The sequence below is a fragment of the Lates calcarifer genome, linkage group LG3 (genome assembly GCF_001640805.2).
Source record: "Lates calcarifer isolate ASB-BC8 linkage group LG3, TLL_Latcal_v3, whole genome shotgun sequence".
Classification (NCBI taxonomy): Eukaryota; Metazoa; Chordata; class Actinopteri; family Centropomidae; genus Lates; species Lates calcarifer.
The window spans coordinates 19,181,304-19,203,365 of NC_066835.1; the positions used below are offsets into that span (position 1 = coordinate 19,181,304).

At 38.2% G+C, this 22,062-nt stretch overlaps 2 protein-coding genes and 1 long non-coding RNA gene across 3 annotated transcripts in view; all 3 read left to right on the forward strand.

The window, feature by feature from the left end:
- Nucleotides 1-4,215, forward strand: part of LOC108881930 (microtubule-actin cross-linking factor 1-like) — a 218,660-nt gene extending 214,445 nt beyond the window's left edge. Inside the window, 2 exon segments of the mRNA XM_051068556.1 lie at nucleotides 1,386-1,494; nucleotides 1,821-4,215. Coding sequence (XP_050924513.1) covers nucleotides 1,386-1,494; nucleotides 1,821-2,059 — 348 coding nt within the window. The 3' untranslated portion in view covers nucleotides 2,060-4,215.
- A 3,017-nt stretch (nucleotides 4,216-7,232) lies between these two features.
- bmp8a (bone morphogenetic protein 8a) overlaps nucleotides 7,233-22,062 on the forward strand; it is a 23,813-nt gene continuing 8,983 nt past the window's right edge. The window contains exons 1-2 of the mRNA XM_018674134.2: nucleotides 7,233-8,862; nucleotides 13,465-13,657. Of these exons, the coding sequence (XP_018529650.1) occupies nucleotides 8,322-8,862; nucleotides 13,465-13,657 (734 nt within the window). The 5' untranslated portion in view covers nucleotides 7,233-8,321. The remainder of the gene's footprint in view (nucleotides 8,863-13,464; nucleotides 13,658-22,062) is intronic.
- The window catches only part of LOC108881929 (uncharacterized), a 9,772-nt gene continuing 2,735 nt past the window's right edge, over nucleotides 15,026-22,062 (forward strand). The window contains exons 1-2 of the long non-coding RNA XR_001960707.2: nucleotides 15,026-15,266; nucleotides 16,524-16,589. This is a non-coding gene — a long non-coding RNA (uncharacterized LOC108881929). The remainder of the gene's footprint in view (nucleotides 15,267-16,523; nucleotides 16,590-22,062) is intronic.

The following is a 22,062-nucleotide window of genomic DNA, read 5'->3' on the forward strand; positions in this document are numbered from 1 at the left end:
CATCCTCCTGTTGTTGTTGTTGTTGTCACCACAAAAAATCACCACATCCTTAACCGTGAAATTTTATTTTTTGTTCTTGTTTCTTTTCTTCTTTTTTTTTCTTTCACCTTTTTGCCTTTTCCCTCTCGTTCCTGTCATTCAACCCTGCTACTAACCCGGCTTCAAAAATGTCCGTCCTGCATTGTTGGGTTCTTTGATTTAAAAACAAACAAACAAAACCAAAAAAACAATCATCTGCTCTCACACAACAACACACTGCGCTGCACTCCCTCGCTGTCAAACCGCTCCTCCCCTTCCCTCCATAACTCCCTCCCTCCCTCCCTCCTCACTGCATTTGCTTCTCCCCTACGCTGCTTTGCTCTCCTCCTCCTCCTCCTCCTCCTCCCTTCCTTCCTTTCCTCCTTCCTTGCTCCCTTCCCTTCCTCCCTTCAGTCCTCCCATACTCACTCGCGTGACTATGCCAAGCCCTGGCTGGCACACAGTAAAACTCCAACGCCAACCAAGTGCCACTGCTGCCCAGATCTCGGTCACAGCCACACCACTCCTGGGCACGAGGTAACACACTCACCCCACCCACCCACCCACCCAGCTCCCTGTCCCACCCCACTGTGAACGCGCTAATGCACTAACGCACACTCCGGGTGCTCACACACCAGCAAGTATAAAGTTTTACTTTTGCTGCTGTCATGTGGAAACATTGAAACTCCAGTTTCAGTGGTTTTCATCTTTGAGTTTTAGTTGAAAGATTATTTCATCTCCTGGAGGTTGTGAACATTTTCTGACCTTTAACTCGAGAATAAATATGATGTGAGATCAAGTTCACACCTGAGAGACCACAGTTTGAAGACCCAAACGTTTAATTCAGCTCAGTAATTAAATTATTGATGCATACATGGCCACTTTGACTGGAGAGAAAGTTAATGTAGGAAAAAATTAAAAACACTTTATGCACAAATCACATTGAGTTCAAGCTGTGATTTGAATTTTTCAGCTCTTAGCCCCTAAACAATTATTTAATTAATCAATTTGTTAACTGATTTTTTTCTAGCAGAGAAAACCAAACATATTTATTGGTTTAAGCTTCTTAATTGTTCAATGTTCAATGTTTTACTCCTTTTTAGTTTTTGTTATTAAAGTAAATTAATTTGCACCTTTCACAAATACATGTAGATGCTCGTGTGTTAAAATGTCTCTTTGTGTATATATTTCATCTTTTCTGTTAATTATTTGTTGTAGTTTTATTTTCTGTCCAGTGTCTGAGTGCTGTTTAGAGGTAGTAATGTTTGTGTAGTGTTAACATGTTAGTGTGTCTGTAACGTGATGCACATTAGCTCAGCTCCACAGTGGAGTCGCCCTCAGCTGATGTTTCCTGTGTGCTCCTGCAGGGGGCGGCGTCGGGATCCAAACTGAAGAGGCCGACCTTCCACTCGAGTCGAGGATCTCTGACCGGAGAGAACGGAGGAACGACACACACCAGCAAACCAGGACGAACTGGTGAGACGACGATCAAATTTACGTTGTAGACCACCTTCATGTTCGTTAATGTCAGTGGAGATTAAAATGAGTTAGCTACAGCCGGGCTAGCAGCTCTGCAGGGCTGTACTTAGACACAGTTCATCGAGTAGATGTTTAGATATTTCACTGGTGTATGTGGAAACATCTACCTGCTGGTGGCGCTAGATTAAAATTAGAGTTCCTCACAATCATTAGGATTCATCCTCTGGGGACCAGGACTGTAGTTATTGAGACATTTGAGTTCTGACCAAAGTGGTGGATCAACATTTTAAACTCTTTTCCCTCCGTTTTCGTCTTCCTGTCAGATCCAAAGCGAGGAGCCAGCGGTCCGGCGAGCCGAGCCGGCAGCAGGGCGGGCAGCAGAGCCAGCAGCCGCCGCGGCAGCGACGCCTCGGACGCGTCAGAGCTGCAGGACGCTCGCTCCGTCTGCTCCGACACCTCAGACACCCCGAGACGACCTGGCAGCGGGGCCAAACCCTCCAAGATCCCCACCATCTCTAAGAAGGCCCCCAGCCCAAAGACCCCAGGGTCTGCAAAGAAATAACACCAGCCACAGAGAAAACTGGAGCAGAACCGTTACACCTCCCTGTCTCAGAGGGGGGGCCGCTGTCGCCGGCCATCGTGGGTGTACCAGCTCTTTAATCTTGAACGTCCATCCACAGGGCTTGTCACTGAATTTGTGCACTATGACTGATATTTAACTGGGGGAAGAAGGAGGTGGATAGCACAAATCTCCTTCTCACTCTTTCCCCGTTCTTTAAAAACGGCTGAAAACCTGCACAAGAGGAGAAAGGTTCTGGTCTGGTCGTCCCAGGCCAGAGTCTGCGGGGTGGGCGGAAAAAACGACTTTTCCCCTTTAAGAAGCGACCCCCAGTTTGCCTTCCAGTCTCCTGCTTCTTCTTCTTCTACAACAGTTCCCCACCAGCGTGGAACCAAACACCGACTGACTTGACGTGATGCTGCCTTACACACTTCTGTCCCAGTTCGACAGAGCGACACAGAAAGTCTTTAAACTGCTTTGTACCACACTGACACACAAATACACACATTTTAGCTCAGAGGCGGGGCAGGGAGTGGGACACACCACCACCACCACCACCACGGCTACAAAAACAAAAAAAGCTCAAATGACATTCAGGAGAAAAAAAGAAAAGAATTGTGGGTTATTATTTTGGCTTGTGGGTCAGATGCCTCAGCGATGAGTTAAAAAAGAAAATATGCAACGACTGCCATGTCGCTTCCTCTGGACTCGAGAAAAAGAGTCACCTCAGCAGATCTGGAGAGGCGGGAAACGCTGTCCGACACACACACACACACACACCGGCTAACCTCAGACTCAGAGGATCGGTGGCGATGGAGGTGGTGGTGGTGGTGGTGGTGGAGGTGGTAGTGCTGCTGCAGCTGAGGGCAAACACTCACACACTCAAACACCGCAGAGCAGACTCCTCCCGACCACCGGAACGCCAAGATCAGCCTTGTGCGAGCATTTTCAGCAAAAGGGGGCGGTGTGGTTCTCTCACATGCCGGCGTAACAATCGGACACACACACAAAAAAAAAAAACACCTAAAAACTCACAAACTTGGCAATAGAAAGGACTGTTTCCATGGTGACACACTCAACTAACAGCACAGTACTGACAATATATACGACATGTGTAATCTAACCCGATGTTAATGCCCGTGTTCACGGAGTCCGACAACCAGCATGCACTAATTGTCTCTTCCTCTGCAGTTCCACCTTAATGTCTACACTGCGTTGCCCTTAGCAACCGAGCAGCACATACCCACACACACACACACACACACACACATGAGGTGTTGTGTACCATGTGTGTCTTTGTTAAAGGTAATAATAGAGGTCATTGACTTGAGTCACTGTATGCAAAAATTTTCATTTGCGAATGTCTTTTTTTTTCTGGTTAATTTATAATCCAGTTGTACTTTTGTTTTCTAGCTTGAGAGAAAAATCTATTTATTTTTCAGTTTCATGTCATATCACCATTCGCGGAGAGTGATTTTAGTATTATGGTTAAAGAAATTGTGATTTTTTTTTGTACCAAGGAAATGTCCACTCCGCTCTTTGACATTATTTGTGTGTAAAGTGTGTTTCTACTTCATTGTAACATTACATTATTCACTAGGTCTCTGATTCTAGTGGCAGCCTTGTTTGTTTATTTTTTCTTTTTTTTTTGCTAATGACTATAATTCCCAGACCATGACCAAAGGGGTTTGCCCTTCATGTGTAGAGAGAACTACAGATATGAATGACAGGAGTCCTGGGTGGAGTGGACCAATGAGAGCGGGTTTTCCTCCCTCGCGTCCCTCCCCAGCGTCTCTTCTTCTTCTTCTAGGCTTTTTTCAAATGTCCCGTCATTGACGGGGCCGCGAGTTGTGTCTCCTGTGTTATCTCAGTGTAAGAGATGAAGTTTATGAAAACGAATGAAATTACAGTAAGAAAGAAGACATCTTAAGGTGATTTTTATTTATTTATTGTCTCTCTTGAGGAGGAGGGAGGGGGTTCAGGGCGAAGGAGACGAGTCCACCACCTTTTGATGCTGTGCTACTCTCAGTGTGATGTTGAGAACATGGAGGGAGGGGCGGGAGTTACTAGGAGTCAATTGTGTAAAAGTTAAACAAAAAACTAAAATTATAAACATTTTTTTGTTCTGTTTTTGTATTAAAAATATGCTTGCAGTAAAACTGTCTCTTGTCTTTGATTTACACTTTGATTTATTATGAATTTGTGTAACTGCTGTGTTTGTTTGTGAGCAGCAGAAATGACAAGTCAATTAATCGATCTGGAAATTGACAGTAAATTATTAGACAATTATTTTGATATTCAAGTAATAGTTTATGTAGTTTTTTAAGTAAAAGTGCCAGAATTCACTGGTTACAACTTCTTGAATGTTAGTTTTAGTCCTAAGACAGAAAATTAAATGTATTTGGACATTTTTTTGAAAATCATATCAACTAAATGATCAGTCGATTAATTGAGAAAGTAACTCGGATTAATCAACAGCTGTACATTTTTATTTCTACATTCACCTGTTATTATTATGAAATATTAGGGAGAATTGTTGTATAATGTTCCTGTGATTAGCAGAATAGTTTGACTTTTTATGGGTATGTGAATATTCACATTGTGATTATCTCATGAATATGTTTTATATCGTAATTGTAACGACACGTTTTATGTCTTGGAGTGTTTTCAGCAGTGATTTTGTAATCACACTGGTTCTAAGTGTATGTTTGTGTGCATGCATCACTGTCAGCATCACTTCTGTTAATTCTCTTTATATATTTTTAAAAGTTGTTATGATTCTAACATGAGGACAAATGTGCACACGTTTATAATCGTAATGAGCTAAATGGAAGTCATTTTGTTTCTTTTCTCTTGTGCGTGCCTTCACACACACACACACACACACTCTCGACAACAGACCACAGACTCAAAGGCAGTGACCGGACATTTCTAGGTAATTATCCTCATCAGAGATAAGGACACACCCGACTGGATCTTCACTTCTGTGGGACAGTAAGGAGGAGGTACACACAGGAGGTGGTGGTGGTTGAAAGTAAATTTAATAATTTGACATTTCTCTCTTTATCCTCCTCGTTCTTTCTCTTTCTGTCTGAGTATTTGTCATTTTAATCACAGTCCCAGTTTATGTGTCTGTGTGAGACAGAGATGGAGGATTTGAAAATAACTTTGTCCTGTTTATTCGGTGGTTCCACCGGAGATGATGAGGTCTGAGTCCACCCTCTGCAGCTGTGTGTACACACACACACACACACACACACACACACACACTCGTCTCATTTTCTGTCCACTCTCAATCCATCTACGCCCGTCCTCCCTGCAGTCCATCTGTCATCCCAGACCTCTCTCTCTGATGACAGTCCTCGCTCTGTTCCACCACTTCTGTCTCCCAGGAATGTCATTTTTCATTTTTGTTGGGTTTATATGGTTTCAAGGGCACTCGGTTCCCCTCCTCCATTCCCACTTTTTCCTTTCTCTCACTCCTCCTTCAGCTCACTCCCTCTCTGTTCCTTCACCTCCTCCTCTTCATCCTCTCTCACTCCTCTCACCATTATCTCTCCAGACAAAACCTCCTAAAGTTGCAGATGTGCAGAGAAAAGAAAAACAAAATGGGCAGAGCGTTAATTCCTGGCATTTGGGACTCGCCCTTTCGGCCAGGACAGAATGAACCGCGGTCAGTTTGGTTTGGTCAGTGTTATTCATGCCTTTCAAAGTGACCACAAGTACCAGGCTGCTTTGAAGAAAAGAGTACACAAACACGAGCTGGCACTGGGCTGAACCTCACTACTATATTTGAGTCATTTCTTCCCTCCAAATGCTTTTGGTTGAGACACACACATGCCCTGAGTGTGTTTGCATTAGGCCTACTGCAGGGGCAAGCTCGGTAAACTAATGAACGGCTCAACGGGAAATGGTGTTACGCAGCGTAACACAAAATCTGCCACTTCAGAGTTGACGCCTTCAGAGTTTTTTCCAAAAGCATTAGCTCGAGGCGGACTTAGTTTAGAGTTAAAATTTGTTGTTTTCCATTTTGTTTCAGGTCCAGACCTCAGCTACGACAGTGATGAGAGAGATTTTAGAGCTTTGGCAAAGGAATAAAAGAAAAAAAAAAAAACTATTCATCCAAAGTGACAAATGTGCCCACAGCTATGGAGCCCAAAACAGACAAAAGGCAGTACAAAGTCGTGAGAAAGTAAGAAATATAAATACATCGATAAATCATATTTCTTCTTTTATTTGTTTTTAATTATATTTTTAGTTAAATACTGGAAATTGAATGTAACTGACTGTAAAAGCAAATAGAAATCCTCAACGTTTCCATTAAACCTGCAGTGTAGAAATTTTGTCTCCCCCTTCTGGCAGAGAGAGTGATTACAATTCCTGTTTGTCCTCACTTCATCCTTTCTTTCACAGACTGTAACTTTTCTTGTGTGCTTCCTCAGTTTTTCTGCTGCACTCCTTGCTGTCATAATCTACTTTGTCTCCATACAGTTGTTCCCCTCTTCAGTTCTGGTGAACCAATCGTTGCTGGTTGAGGTAAAACACATCACAACCAGTGCAGAAATGTCGCCACAGACGCCAGATTTAAAACTCTTGTATACTGCAAAACACAGAGAGATTAACTTGGCGTTGACAGGCTAAATCAGTATTGTGTGAATTTGTGTGGCTTGAATGTAACAGACGTTCATTTATATGTAAATCTGCACTCGAGCTTTAAACCTGCATCCAGTTGATGAAAAAAAGGTAAAAAGCTTTTTATTTTCTCCTGATTAAAATTGAGTTTAAAAAGCAGGGGTGTTTAGATGCCAAGTTAACACTTAGAAAGTTCACAAAAAACAACCAAATTGTATCTTAATCTTCAAGTACATGTCACTAGTCCACTGAATATTAACATTTCATCAATGTTAGAGAAAACAAGAAAACAAACTCCAGAAGTGTAAAACCTACATCTTTTTAGTTATTTAACAATATTATATTTGACTTGTGTGCTAACTTTTGATGCTTTGGTGTCTCCACACGCAGCAACATTAGTAAAGAAATTAAACCCACTTTCAGCTGTGAAACATTTCATTTTAGTTGCGAGTGGAGAAATTAGACCACTTGACATTTTTCCCGCCAAAGCCCCCTGAGACTCAACGTTGAGTAGCTATGAAAGGAAGCAGTCATGAGAAGATGAAAAGATAAATGGGTGGGGGTAAGAAGGAGAGAGAGATGAGGTCTCCCAGAGAGACCGCTGGGAGGGATGATGATGAGATGTGAGCAGGAGAGAGAAGTTTAAGGACTTGAAAGAGGAGGAGAGGCGGAGGCTGGGAGGGAAACTCCCTCCTGGTTATGAACAACTGTTGCACAGTGCAACCTTCATACACTCACGACACACTCTCACTGCTGCACAGCTCTGCTTCTAGACGCTCAAACTCCTCCACCGAATGTGTGTGTGTGTGTGTGTGTGTGAGCTGCCACAGATTTTAAGACTGCAGAAGAAACCTCTCACCTCTCTCAAGGATTACAATCAGGAAACAATTTCCTGGAGTTATCGTTTTTATAAATTGGATTAAGAGGGACATCTGGAACCCCAGAGACGTGTGGGTGGGGAGCGGTCTTGAATGGATGAATAAGTGCTCAAGGATGACTGGATAAAAGCTTCCAGAAGTGATTGCTCCGTGGAATCTCGTGAGGTATCTGGATTATCGTTGACTCACTGCAGGTGTGAACGTCTTTATTTCCTCCCAAGGTCGAGGAAAACTTGGAGAAAAAAACACGGCTCTCAAATTTCACTCCAATCTCTGCGGCACCTGCTCATCACTGAAATTGCTTTCCATCCTCCAAGTTTACAACTTCAAAGCCAAGGCCAGTCTTCCACAGGGGCACTGTTTGTCTATTGTATAATTATGCCCTTACTCTCATTATCTCTGTTTCTCCTGCTGCACAGCTGAGAGGTGAAGGAGATCAGAGGGTGAGGATTTTTTTTTCTTCAAAATTAGAGAAGGAAAGAGGGAGAGAGGAAAGCAAAGGGGGGAGGGAGAGATAAACAGAGGCAGTTTAAGAAGCTCTCTTCTAAACACATCAGGCATAAATCAACGCTGTATTTGACTCTGAGGCAGTCTGGGGACAAACTGGACCAACTAAGGAACTCTGTGGTTGCCAGCCTGGACACACTGTAGGAAATATAACCTGAATAAAGTCGTGCAACTTGTGCAACAGATTATTTGTGAGTGAAAACTTTTATTTTCCAGCAGAGAAGAAGAAACCAGAGCAAACCACAGCCATGGCCTCAGGCGTCTCCTACAGCTTCCCTTGTTTTTGCACCAAGATGAAACAGAAACACTCGAGCCTCTTCTTCCAGCAGCAGACCAGATCCACCTCCAGACCCCGCCGGCCTCTCCTCCACCCCAGGACCCTGCTCCTCATGCCCCTGCTCCTCCTGCTCTTCCTCTCCCTGTGGAGCCAGCAGGCCGAGGCCGTGGTCCACTCCAGCTTCAGGCGTCTCAGCGGCCGCGAGAAGAAGGAGATGCAGAAGGAGATCCTGTCCATCCTGGGTCTGCCGGGACGACCCAGACCCCACCCGCCGCTACGACCGCCCTCCTCCGCGCCCCTCTTCATGCTGGACCTCTACCACGCCATGTCAGCCGACGGGGAGGATGAAGGGAATGAAATTATCGTGACTGGAGCCAGCATGGGGAAGTTTGGAGGGGCAGAGAGGTTGGCTCAGGTCAACCATGCAGCCCTGCCGACACTCAGCACACACACACCACCGCTGGGGACGGTGGTCAGCGAGGCCGACACTGTGATGAGCTTCGTCAACCTGGGTGAGTAGACAGACTTTTCCCCTCCCCATGCACCTTGGAAGTAGATGAAGTTGTGCCATAAATCCCTCCTCTGGTCCTTGAGTAGAAAGTTCATGACCTCGTACACCTGGTGGTGGTGATATGAACCCTGAGGCACAGAAAGTGATGTCGTTCATATTTCCACTGAGTTTGGATGAGGAAGAACTTGGTAGTTGGTAGCATGTGCAGTTAAAGCCTTCATGAATTTGTGTTGCATCAGTGGAGAATCAGTGAATAAAACAACACAGTGCTAGAGACTGTCAGGTATCTGGTGGTGAAGCACAGTGAGGAAACAGCAGCACAGAGTTTTAAAGGCTCAGTTTGACAATTTGGAAAATACATTTATTTGTTTCCTCGTCAAGGGTCAGATAAAAAAGATTACGCTAAGATAAAGATGCCGCCAGAAGCTGGTTACCTTAGCAGTAGCATAAATCCTGGAGATGGGGGCTAACAGCTAGCCTTGCTCTGCCCGAAGGTAACAAAATCAACCTAGCAGCACTTTTAAATCTCATGTTATAGCTTGTTTGTTTAATCCAGTGTTGGCAGCTCACATGGCAGCAAATAATTCATTCACCACAATGGTGAAAGAGCTGTTGGGCAATAAGTATTGGGGTGGTAAAAAAGTACATATACACTCCACTTAACTATTAGCATTTCTAAATATTGCTTCTGAATTAAAGGAGAAGAAACTGTCACCAGTCTAGAAACACTGTCCAACTGTGTAGTAGAGTCATTAGCTCATGCTATTGCAGGGTGTCATGCTAACTAAGATGTAATGCATGAACAGTAAAAATGGATCAATGGAAGTTGCAAACCAGATGGGAGAATCAAGGCAGTGAGGAAAACGAAGAGTCAGAGCAAAATTAAAACCGGGACGCTGCAGAGGGGACTAACAGACAGACTGCAGGTGGTCAGAGTAAAATAAAAAACACAGTGTGAGTTAAGGAGATTACTGGAAAAATGCTCTGTGGATCAAATCATTTGTGTTTAATATGCCGCCAAAACTGCTTTGGTTTCCAGCAAGTTACTTTAGTGAGTAATTTCCGAATTATGCACCAAAAATGATGATGTTGTTGTTGTTTTCAGGGTTTAACTGTGAAAAGCACTGGTACATAAATCAAAGTGTAAAAGTGACATGTTGTTTTGCAGCAGAGTTATGAGACTGACTGTTTCTTTACCTTCTTTACCTTTGGACAGATGTTTCCTTCTGTTTCCAGTCTTTATGCTAAGCTAGGCTAACCAGCTGTGGCGTCATATTTCAGAGACAAACATGAGCGTGGTATCAATCTACTCGTCTAACTTTTGGCAAGTCAGTGAATAAGTGCATTCCCCAAAATGTGAAACTATTCCTTTAACCTTGAATCGAGACATTTTTATCATCAGATTTGAACGACTGAGCAGTTTTTGACTCGGCGGTTTGGCATCAAAATGTAAACTTTGAGGAGATGAAATTACACTGTGTGTGAACCTGATGACACTGACACTGACATGTCGGTGCTGCCATTTTAGTTTCTTTTTGCTGTGCAAATTTCCACAAACATTTACCCCCACAGAGAGAATTAAAACCAATGTCAGTACGGCCGAACTATATTGGTAGGTTTCCATTTCAGCCCAGCATTCCTAAATCCACCAGCTGCTGCAGCCAAACTGGACAGAGCAGAGTCGTTGCAGCTCGGAGTGGACTCTGGTTCCATGTTTGATAAGGGACAATGACTGATGATGAAAATATGAGGTGCAAAATTTGATTAGTGAACTCAAGTGGAACAGTTTGGATCTTCTCGTGGATATTTTATCCTGTGAGGTTTCTCCCTGCTCATCAGTCAAATGAAAAGATGCAAGAAACACGACAAAGGGAAAAACATGTCTCATAATGACGCTTATCAAGAAGGAATAATGGAATAAATAAGGAGCTGAAGCAATTAATTGATTAGTCCACTGGAAGAAAATGACTAAGTAATTTTTTTTTTTTTTTTTAATAGTCATTTTAATCAGTTTCCAAGCTGAAATGTGCTGCTCCCTGCTTCTAAAACGTGAAGATTCCCCACTTTTTGTTGTATATGAAAATAAACGTAATATCTTTAGGTTTTGGAAAGTTTGCACAACTAAAAAAGCCACTTTGAAGCCTCCTGGAATATGTAAATATGTAAGAAATACTGTTAAACATTGTCAACCAGACCCTGTGTGAGTGTTTGTGCTTCCATCAAAACCACACCGCAGCCTGACTGATGCCTATCTGTCAGAGCATAAAAATTAAACATCCTCGTCTCGATGGCTTCCTTCCTCCAGCTCCTCTGGAATGAGACGGTGATCTGAGACCACTTCACCGTGGGAAACATCAACAACCCCCCACCCCCAGCCCCCTGTGCTTAGGGTCTTTAATGAGCTCGCATCAAATGAAAGGTTTCCTTTTTTTCTAAATTCTTCTCTGTTTTGGAGAAGAAAATGCACCCTGAAATTTATCAGTCAACACTGCAAAAACACAGCGTTTCATCCTCCAAAACCACCACCATTTTGTAAACAAAGGTGACTCAAAGGTGACTCAAAAGTGACTCGCGCCTTTTAGTAGTGACCCACAGTGCACGCCAGTGTTTCCTTTCAAACGACGAAGCTGTTATTTTATGGTGAAACCCTTCAAACGCCATCAGAGTGCATTTAAGATGAAAGTGACACAGACCTGGAGGACGTCAGACAGAATCTAATAACTACAGGCTGGTTGTGTATTTGTATGAGTTATAGTCATTTAACTTTTTTCACTTTTCTTCCTCACATGATGCTTTTGAAAATGTCACCTGATCCACTGCAGATATGATATATTCTGTTTCTATTCCTGTGACTAATCTAATCAGTGTGTGTAGTTCATGTAAGTTGAATCAAACAGGCATGGGTGTGTGTTCCTACGCATATGTAATGGGAAGACACAGCTGGTTAGAATTAAAGGCCCCACTGACACACACTGAAAAGAAAAAAGCAAACGGTCCGAAGCGAGATGAAAATACTGCTGTGGAGGGAGCGACTCTAAAAATACCAGGCAGGGCTGCAATTAGTGGTGTGTGTGCTGAGCAGCTGCTGTGGTTCAGGGCACTAAGTGTCTCTAATTACTGCAATATGTGTGTGTGTGTATATGTGTGTGTGTGCTGATATGAGCACACCCAACCCATCAGGGGTGTCCTGTCCTTAGTATCTCTATCTACCATGTATTCATTGTGTGTCTGTGTGTGTGTTTGTGTGTGAGCCAAACCAAAATGACCAGAGCTGTTTCATATCCCTGCAGGGTTCCACAAGGACACACACACTGCGCTGGTGTTTCGGTTTTATGTGTAGGAGGGTGTGTGTGTGTGTGTTCGCCTCCTCACCTCTTCATTTACATATTGTTCTTTAACAGGACGTTGGTCAGAACATTGTTTGTTTTTGTTTTGTTTTTTTTTTGCTTCTGTTGGGCTGTGATTTAAAAGCATTTAGTCAAGAGCAAAGTGTGGAACATGATACAGCAGCTGCTGTTGATGTGTCCTTTAGCAAGGCACTTCACCTTCATCCTGTTCAGTGGAGCGTGAGCGTGATGGAGGATGTTGGTGAAAAAGAGTGAACACGCCTCATAAATCTTCTCTGGGTAAATAAAGAACAGAACTGGTGCATAGTAAAACTTGGAAGAGAGAAACAGACATATATATTTTTATGTTCCACTCGTCAGGTTTCAGGTTTAAGGCGACTTCTTTTTTTTTTCTTTTATGAGAACAAGTTTGTACCTGATATGTTGAGATATATTTCTCCTTCAGTGGTGAAGAGTAACTAGGTAAAGTACTGTACTTAAAGCGTAGGCTCACAGTTTTTTAATTCTGTCTGTGAACACTAGGATTACAAAGGGGAAGAAAAATCCTGAAACTTTCCATAGGAAGTTAAGCAAATTAGAAATTAGCTTTTGTTGCTGAAGGTTTATAAAATCTGATGCATTGTTATAGATTCAACTACACAATAGTATAAAATTCACCTTGAGTGTGCTGTAATGGAGAATTTTCAGATTCTTGTTTTGCTGCTTTATACTTGAGTCCTCCTCCTGCTGTGTCCGTTTCATTGACTCATCTCCCAGTGCTCTCATCTCCTCCACACCTTCACACTGCTGTTCCTCTTCTTCAATTTTCAGTTTTCCCTTTTACATCTGCTTCAAACTAAAACTCTTCCCATCTGATTTCTCTCTCTCTCCTCTCAGTCTGACACATTGGATCAGACTCTCCAACTAAACTGCACAGCTGACCTTTAATCTTATTGGCTGTCATTGCTGTACCTCTTTGGAATATTCTTTCTTATTTTTAAAGTAGGGCTGCAGTTAATGATAATTATCATTATAAACCAATCTGAAGATTATTCTTTTAATTAATTACTATGTTGTTTTGTCTATAAAGCATCAGAAAGTTGTGAAAATGTTCACTACAAATCCCCAGAACCCACATTCCTTTCAAATCTATTAGCATAAACCATCATGAAAAAGCTTGTATTCACCATATTTACTCTGTCAGTTATTTAATCCGTGAATAACTGAAGCACTGCTTGTCTATTCTAATCGACATCTCTGTTTTTCTCTGGTTGTAGTGGAACAGGAGCGTGACCTCCTGCAACCTCGTCCGTACTGGAAGGAGTTTCGTTTCGACCTGACTCCCCTCCCTCAGGGTGAGACGGTGACAGCAGCAGAGTTTCGTATCTATAAGACCCTGACGATGGGTCAAAGGGCAAACCGAACCCTGCACATCTCCGTCTACGAGATCCAGCGAGAAAACAGACACAGGTTCAAACCTTTTCTTCTCCTGTTTATTTTTAGATGCTTTATCTCAACTGGAGTATTATCTCAATATTGTATGAGTACTATTAAGTTTTTAATGATTACTGTTAATAATTAATGGTAAGACTTTTGACAAAGACACACACTTGATCATCATGGTGCCTCCCTCATCTTTCTTCACTTATAAACAAACCAAAATGTCTGTAGTTTGGTCGTTTACAGTTGCTCAAATCAATCAAACTGAGAAACATCAGGAAGCTTTTATCGAGTCCGACCAAAAAGTGTTTATACGGGGAAGCATGCAAGACAATGATTGAAAAACGCCTGGAAAAAATGGCTTGTGAGCCCTCACCTGCGGTTTGGAGGAACAAAGTTGGATAATGCTTGTGTGTGCTGTGACCACTTCGTTAAAGGTAACGTAACTTATGTGGCTATATTTATGTAGCTAACTGTTTCCATAGGCTACTTTGTAATGTTAAAGGAATTATTTTTCTTTGTTGTGATGGAGTTTTTACCCCTGTAACTGAACAACAATACATAGCAAAGATAGCTAATGCGGGCTTACAAGTGTTTTGTAGGGTGCAAATATGGCGTACAGGGTATTATCATGTATTATGTTTTATTTTATAGACAGTATGCCCTTTATTTTTTAGCAGTGTTTTCTGCTGATTGTAATACAAATACAGTAGGCATTTGTTGAGGAGTACTGTTGTATGTTTTCCAATATATATTTATTTAATATAAAATATATATTTAAGGTATAGTGTGAAGCTACTGATTACTCTACATTATGGAAGTTATTCATGTATATTATTAGTTGTCCGATATTCCAGGGTAACTGCTTTGTCATATATCTGCTAATATTGCTCGCTGTGTTAATCTATAGTTCACACAGCAATGTACCTACAGTAGTGAGATCATGAGATCAGGAGGAAGGTGAAATATTAGTCTGCAAAAACCTTTACTGTGGTATACTATACGGATTTTATTTGGCAGACTTTTTTAAATTTTTTATTTTTTTATTATTGGTATATTTGTCAGTTTCTGCCAATTTATCACTCAATCACTAAATTGAATGGTTCTGCCAAATTATTTTCTTCTCAGATAGGTGCAGACTTTTCTGATAAAAACTGAAGACGACCAAGTGTGGAAGAGGTAAGGGATGAAATCTAAACAGTGTCTCTCTATTATGTTATTCATGCTTCTGGACGAGGCTGTGTAAACTGTCCTTATCAGAATCATGATTCAATATTTACATTTTCTTCGGTGTCACAGTGACCCATAGGTACACTGCTCAACCAATCAGAGACGAAATAGGCGGAGCAGAGTCAGCCAACCAATCAGCGCTTTGTGTGTGGACGTTGGTTGACGGTTGACGTCTGACGTCTTGGGGGGGGGTAGAGGACGCAGAGGAGGAAGGAGAGCGGAGGAGAACGGCAGGGAAACAGTGCCGAGAAAAGAGCAAAACCAAAACCAAAACCAATGTTTGAATCGTCGCTTTGGTCTGTGTGCACTGTGAGAAACTTCATTACTGGAGGTGTGGATGCTAAAACAAGCTTTGGAGCTGTTTCTGTCAAACACGAGGCTGGACATTAAGTACACCTGCGGTGCGAGGGTAAGGCCAACGAGCTAACCGGCCGAAGCGGTAGGCCGAGCGGTATCATTAGCATAAGCAGCCAGCATTAGCATTAGCCTTCTGTGGTAGTGATATCTTTTCACCCGTCATTCTATTTTCAGTCATTTTTATTTTGTGGGTAAGAGTGTGTTAGAGTTTCTGTGTTCCTGTCATGACTTGTGGACCTCTAACTTCGACGAATGGAAACACAGTGGTCGTCTCTTGGTTGTGTGTTTACTACTCTTGTTTACCCTTTTCTTGGCACTTTGTGACATTGTGTCCCGTCCTGACCAGTTTAAGTCCGTTCGCGATCGTTTTGTGCCCCTCTGTAGTCATTTTGTGTCTTAGCTTTTTGCTTTTCTTTTACATGTTTGCATCGTAGTGTGTATCTTTGTGGTCGTTTTGGTTGTTTTGTGCATCACCTCTCTTTTAATTATACGTATTGGCACTGTTTCCATTTAGTCGTATCTGTTGAGTTGCTAACAGTGTGTTTGTATTTCTGTGACTAAGGACTGAGTTGTCAGGCATCGGCATCATAGTGTGTCTCTTTTTGGTTGTGGTTTTGTGTCCGTTTCTTTACATCTTGTGTCTGTTTGCAGCCATTTTGTTGCAATATAGCAATTTTGCATTGTTCGATGTACTCGGTTCTGCATCTCTTTGTGGTCAGTTTTCTCTCCCTTTACAGTCGTTTTGCATCATTTTGCATCTCTACCTAGCTGTTTTATATCCGAGTCTTGTATGTTTTTGGACTTTTTTGTGCTTCTTGTTTGTGTGTGTGTCCCATCCTTGCCATCCACTGTCGTTTTTTTTGTTTTGCTTTTTGTCTATTATTGCAGGTGAAGGCTGCTTGGACTCATGTTTAGTAGTAATCTGTCCGCGGTAATCCATTTATCTTCTATTGTTTTTTTTGTGATAAGTTATTTGTTGTGGTGCCCTGTTATTTGATTGTTTTTCAGGGCTTTCCAAAAGTGCATACAATGGGGAAAGAAGTAGTTGTTTTGAGGTTTTTTTTCCTTAATTCTGATGGATATTTCCTGACCTACCCTACTTTTTCAACTATATTTATATTTTTACAGAATGACCTGAGTGAGCTGGATTATTAATGTCAGTAACCACTGTCAGTCTTATGTTTTTTAAGTTTAAAGTTAAGTTTAAATCCTGGGTCAAACCCTAATATTTTCTTTCACAATTTATGTTGATGGTTTAAACAGTTCCAGCTTTATATTAATGCTTGATGTTTCTAATTTTTCTCTGCAGGGCTCACTGACTAACTTCAACCAACAAATCAAAGAGAGAAGAGACAGACATGAAGATTTACACAAGGTCAGTATTTGCTAAATCTTTTTAATCTGCCTGTGTCATTACCTCAACTACATTTTGTAGGGCAGTAGGGCAGGAAAAAATGTCATAGTAAAGTATGGTGTCAAAAATAGTCAAAAAATGTCATAGTAAAGTATGGCGTTAAAAATAGTCAAAATATGTCAGTATAGTATAGCGTTAAAAATAGTCAAAAAATGTCAGTATAGTATGGCGTCAAAAATAGTCAAAAAATGTCATAGTATAGTAAGGCGTCAAAAATCAAAAATGTCATAGTAAAGTATGCAGTCAAAAAATGTCATAGTATAGTATGCGTAAAATAGTCAAAAAATGTCAAAAAAATGTCATAGTATCAGTATAATGGCGTCAAAAATAGTCAAAATGTCAAAAAATGTCATAGTAAAGTATGGCATCAAAAATGGTCAAAAAATGTCATAGTAAAGTATGGCGTCAAAAATGTCATAGTATAGTATGGTGTCAAAAATAGTCAAAAAATGTCATAGTAAAGTATGGCGTCAAAAATAGTCAAAAATGTCAAAAAATGTCATAGTATAGTATGGCGTCAAAAATAGTCAAAAAATGTCATAGTATAGTATGGCGTCAAAAAATAGTCAAAAAATGTCATACTATAAGAAGTCATGTAAAATAGTCAAAAAATGTCATAGTATAGTAATGGCATCAAAAATAGTCAAAAAATGTCATAGTAATAATAAGTCATGTAAAATAGTCAAAAAATGTCATAGTATAGTATGGGCATCAAAAAATGGTCAAAAAATGTCATAGTAATAGTATGGCGTCAAAAATAGTCAAAAAATGTCAAATGTCAAGTATAGTAATGGCGTCAAAAAATAGTCAAAAAATGTCATAGTATAGTATGGCGTCAAAAATAGTCAAAAAATGTCAAATGTCAGTATAGTATGGCGATCAAAAATAGTCAAAAAATGTCATAGTAAAGTATGGCATCAAAAATAGTCAAAAAATGTCATAGTATAGTATGGCATCAAAAATAGTCACAAAATGTCAAAAATGTCATAGTATAGTATGGCATCAAAAATGTCAAAAATGTCATAGTATAGTATGGCGTCAAAAATAGTCACAAATGTCAAAAAATGTCATAGTATAGTATGGCGTCAAAAATAGTCAGAAAAATGTCAGTAAAGTATGGCATCAAAAATGGTCAAAATGTCAAAAAATGTCATAGTATAGTATGGCGTCAAAATGTCAAAAAATGTCATAGTATAGTATGTCAAAATGGTCAAAAAATGTCAAAATAGTATGTCAAAAATAGTCAAAAAATGTCATAGTATAGTATGGCGTCAAAAATAGTCAAAAAATGTCATACTATAAGAAGTCATGTAAAATAGTCAAAAAATGTCATAGTATAGTATGGCATCAAAAATAGTCAAAAAATGTCATAGTATAGTATGGCAAAAATGGTCAAAAAATGTCATAGTAAAGTATGTCAAAAAATGTCAAATGTCATAGTATAGTATGGCGTCAAAAATGGTCAAAAATGTCAAAAAATGTCAGTATAGTATGGCATCAAAAATAGTCAAAAATGTCAAAAAATGTCATAGTATAGTATGGCGTCAAAAATAGTCAAAAAATGTCAAAAAATGTCATAGTAGTATGTCAAAAATGTCATAGTATAATAAAAAAAAATGTCGTATGGCATCAAAATAAAAATGTCATAGTAAAATATGGCATCAAAAATAGTCAAAAATGTCAAAATGTCATAGTAGTATGGCATCAAAAATGGTCAAAAAATGTCATAGTATAATATCAAAAATGGTCAAAAAATGTCATAGTAAAGTATGGCGTCAAAAATAGTCAAAAATGTCAAATGTCATAGTATAGTATGGCGTAAAAATAGTCAAAAAATGTCATAGTATAGTATGGCGTCAAAAATGGTCAAAAAATGTCAAAAAATGTCAGTATGGCATCAAAAATAGTCACAAAATGTCAAAAAATGTCATAGTATAGTATGGCGTCAAAATAGAAAATGTCAAAAATGTCATAGTATAGTATGGCGTCAAAAAATGTCATAGTATAATAAGTCAAAATAGTCAAAAAATGTCATAGTATAGTATGGCATCAAAAATAGTCAAAAAATGTCATAGTAAAAAAAATGGTAATGTCGCATCAAAAATGTCAAAAAATGTCATAGTAAAGTATGTCAAAAATAAAAAATGTCATAATAGTATGGCATCAAAAATGTAAAAAAATGTCATAGTATAATAAAAAATAGTCAAAAATGTCAAAAAATGTCATAGTATAATAAGTCGTGTAAAATAGTCAAAAAATGTCATAGTAAAGTATGGTCAAAAATAGTCAAAAAATGTCATAGTATAGTATGGCGTCAAAATAGTCAAAAAATGTCAAAAAATGTCATAGTATAATAAGTCGTGTAAAATAGTCAAAAAATGTCATAGTATAGTATGTCAAAAATAGTCAAAAATGTCATAGTAAAGTATGGCATCAAAAATGTCAAAAAATGTCAAAAAATGTCAAAAATGTCATAGTATAGTATGGCGTCAAAATGGTCAAAAACATGGAAATAGTCAAAAAATGTCATAGTAAAGTAAAAAATGTCAAAAAAATGTCAAGTATGTCAAAAATGGTCGTCAATATATGTCAAGTATAGTAAAAAATAGTCAAAAATGTCAAAAAATGTCATAGTATAGTATGTCAAAAATGGTCAAAAAATGTCAGTATAGTATGGCATCAAAAATAGTCAAAAAATGTCATAGTAAAGTATGGTCAAAATAGTCAAAAAATGTCATAGTATAGTATGTCAAAAATAGTCAAAATGTCAAAAATGTATAGTATAATAAGTCGTGTAAAATAGTCAAAAAATGTCATAGTAAAGTATGGTCAAAAATGTCAAAAATGTCATAGTATAATAAGTTGTGTAAAATAGTCAAAAAATGTCATAGTATAGTATAAAATGGTCAAAAAATGTCATAGTATAGTATGTCAAAAAGTCAAAAATGTCGCATCAAAAATGGTCAAAAAATGTCATAGTATAATAAGTTGTGTAAAATAGTCAAAAAATGTCATAGTCAAAAATGTCATAGTAGTATGGCGTCAAAAATAGTCAAAAATGTCAAAAAATGTCATAGTATAGTATGGCATCAAAATAGTCAAAAAATGTCATAGTAAAGTATGGCATCAAAATGTCAAAAAATGTCAGTATAGTATGGCGTCAAAAATAGTGTCAAAAAATGTCAGTCAAAAATGGTCAAAAATGTCATAGTATAAAAAATAGTCACAAAATGTCAAAAAATGTCATAGTATAGTATGGCGTCAAAAATGGTCAAAAATGTCAAAAATGTCAGTATAGTATGGTCAAAAATAGTCAAAAAATGTCATAGTAAAGTAAAAAATGTCAAAAAATGTCATAGTATAGTAAGCCAAAAATGTCAAAAAATGTATAATATAGTGTCAAAAAATGTCATAGTATAGTAGTCCAAAAATGTCAAAAAATGTCATAGTATAGTATGGTCAAAAATAGTCAAAAAATGTCAAAAAATGTCATAGTATATAAAAAATAGTCAAAAAATGTCATAGTATGGCGTCAAAAATGTCAAAATGTCATAGTAAAGTATGGCATCAAAAATGGTCAAAAAATGTCGTCAAAAATAGTCAAAAAAATGTCATAGTATAGTATGTCAAAATAGTCAAAAATGTCAAAAAATGTCATAGTATAGTATGGCATCAAAAATGGTCAAAAATGTCATAGTATAGTATGGCGTCAAAAAAGTCAAAAAATGTCATAGTAAAGTATGGCATCAAAAATGGTCAAAAAATGTCATAGTATAATAAGTTGTGTAAAAAGTAGTCAAAAAATGTCATAGTAAAGTATTCAAAAATGGTCAAAAAATGTCCGTCAAAAATGTCATAGTATGGCATCAAAATGGTCAAAAAATGTCATAGTATAGTATGTCAAAAATAGTCAAAAAATGTCATAGTAAAAGTATGGCATCAAAAAATGGTCCAAAAAATGTCATAGTATAGTATGGCGTCAAAAATAGTCAAAATGTCAAAAAATGTCATAGTATAGTATGGCCAAAAATAGTCAAAAAATGTCAGTATAGTAGTCAAAAATCAAGTATAGTATGTCAAAAATAGTCAAAAAATGTCATAGTAAGTAAAAAAATGGTCAAAAAATGTCAGTATAGTATGGCATCAAAAATAGTCAAAAAATGTCATAGTAAAGTATGGTCAAAAAATGCATAATAGTATGTCAAAATAGTCAAAATGGTCATAATAGTATGGTCAAAAATGTCAAAAATGTCATAGTATAGTATGGCGTCAAAAATAGTCACAAAATGTCAAAAAAATGTCATAGTATAGTATGGCAAAAAATGTCATAGTATAATAAGTCGTGTAAAATAGTCAAAAAATGTCATAGTATAGTATGGTCAAAAATAGTCAAAAAATGTCATAGTAAAGTATGGCATCAAAAAAGTCAAAAATGTCAAAAATGTCATATATAGTATGGCGTCAAAAAATGTCATAGTATATGTCAAAATAGTCAAAAAATGTCCAAAAAATGTCATAGTATAGTATGCGTCAAAAATAGTCAAAAAATGTCATGTAGTATGGCATCAAAAATGGTCAAAAAATGTCATAAAAATGGCGTCAAAAAATGTCAAATGTCATAGTATAGTAGTCAAAATGTCAAAAAATGTCATGTCGTCAAAAATAGTCAAAAATGTCAAAAAATGTCATAGTATAGTATGGCGTCAAAAATAGGTCAATGTCATGGTCAAAAAATGTCAAAAATAGTCAAAAAATGTCATAGTATAGTATTCAAAAATAGTCAAAAAATGTCATAGTGTATGTCAAAAAAGTCAAAAATGTCAAAAAATGTCATAGTATAGTATGGTCAAAAATAAAAAATGTCATAGTATAGTATGGTCAAAAATGGTCAAAAAATGTCATTAAGTATGTCAAAAATAGTCAAAAAATGTCAAATGTCATAGTATAGTATGGCGTCAAAAATAGTCAAAAAATTCATAGTATAATATGTCAAAAATGTCAAAAAATGTCAAAAAATGTCAATGTCAAAAAAAAAATGTCATAGTATAGTATGGCGTCAAAAAATAGTCAAAAATGTCAAAAAATGTCATAGTATAGTATCAAAAATGTCAAAAATAGTCAAAAAATGTCATAGGTATGGCGTCAAAAATAGTCAAAAAAATGTCATAGTAAAGTATGGTCAAAAATAGTCAAAAAATGTCAAAAAATGTCATAGTAATAGTATGGAAAAAATGTCAAAAAATGTCATAGTATGTCAAAATAGTCAAAAATGTCATAGTATAGTATGGTCAAAAATCAAAAAATGTCATAGGTCGTCAAAAAAATGTCAAAAAATGTCATAGTATAATAAAAAAATAGTCAAAAAATGTCATAGTATAGTATGGCGTCAAAATAGTCAAAAAATGTCAAAAAATGTCATAGTATAATAAGTCGT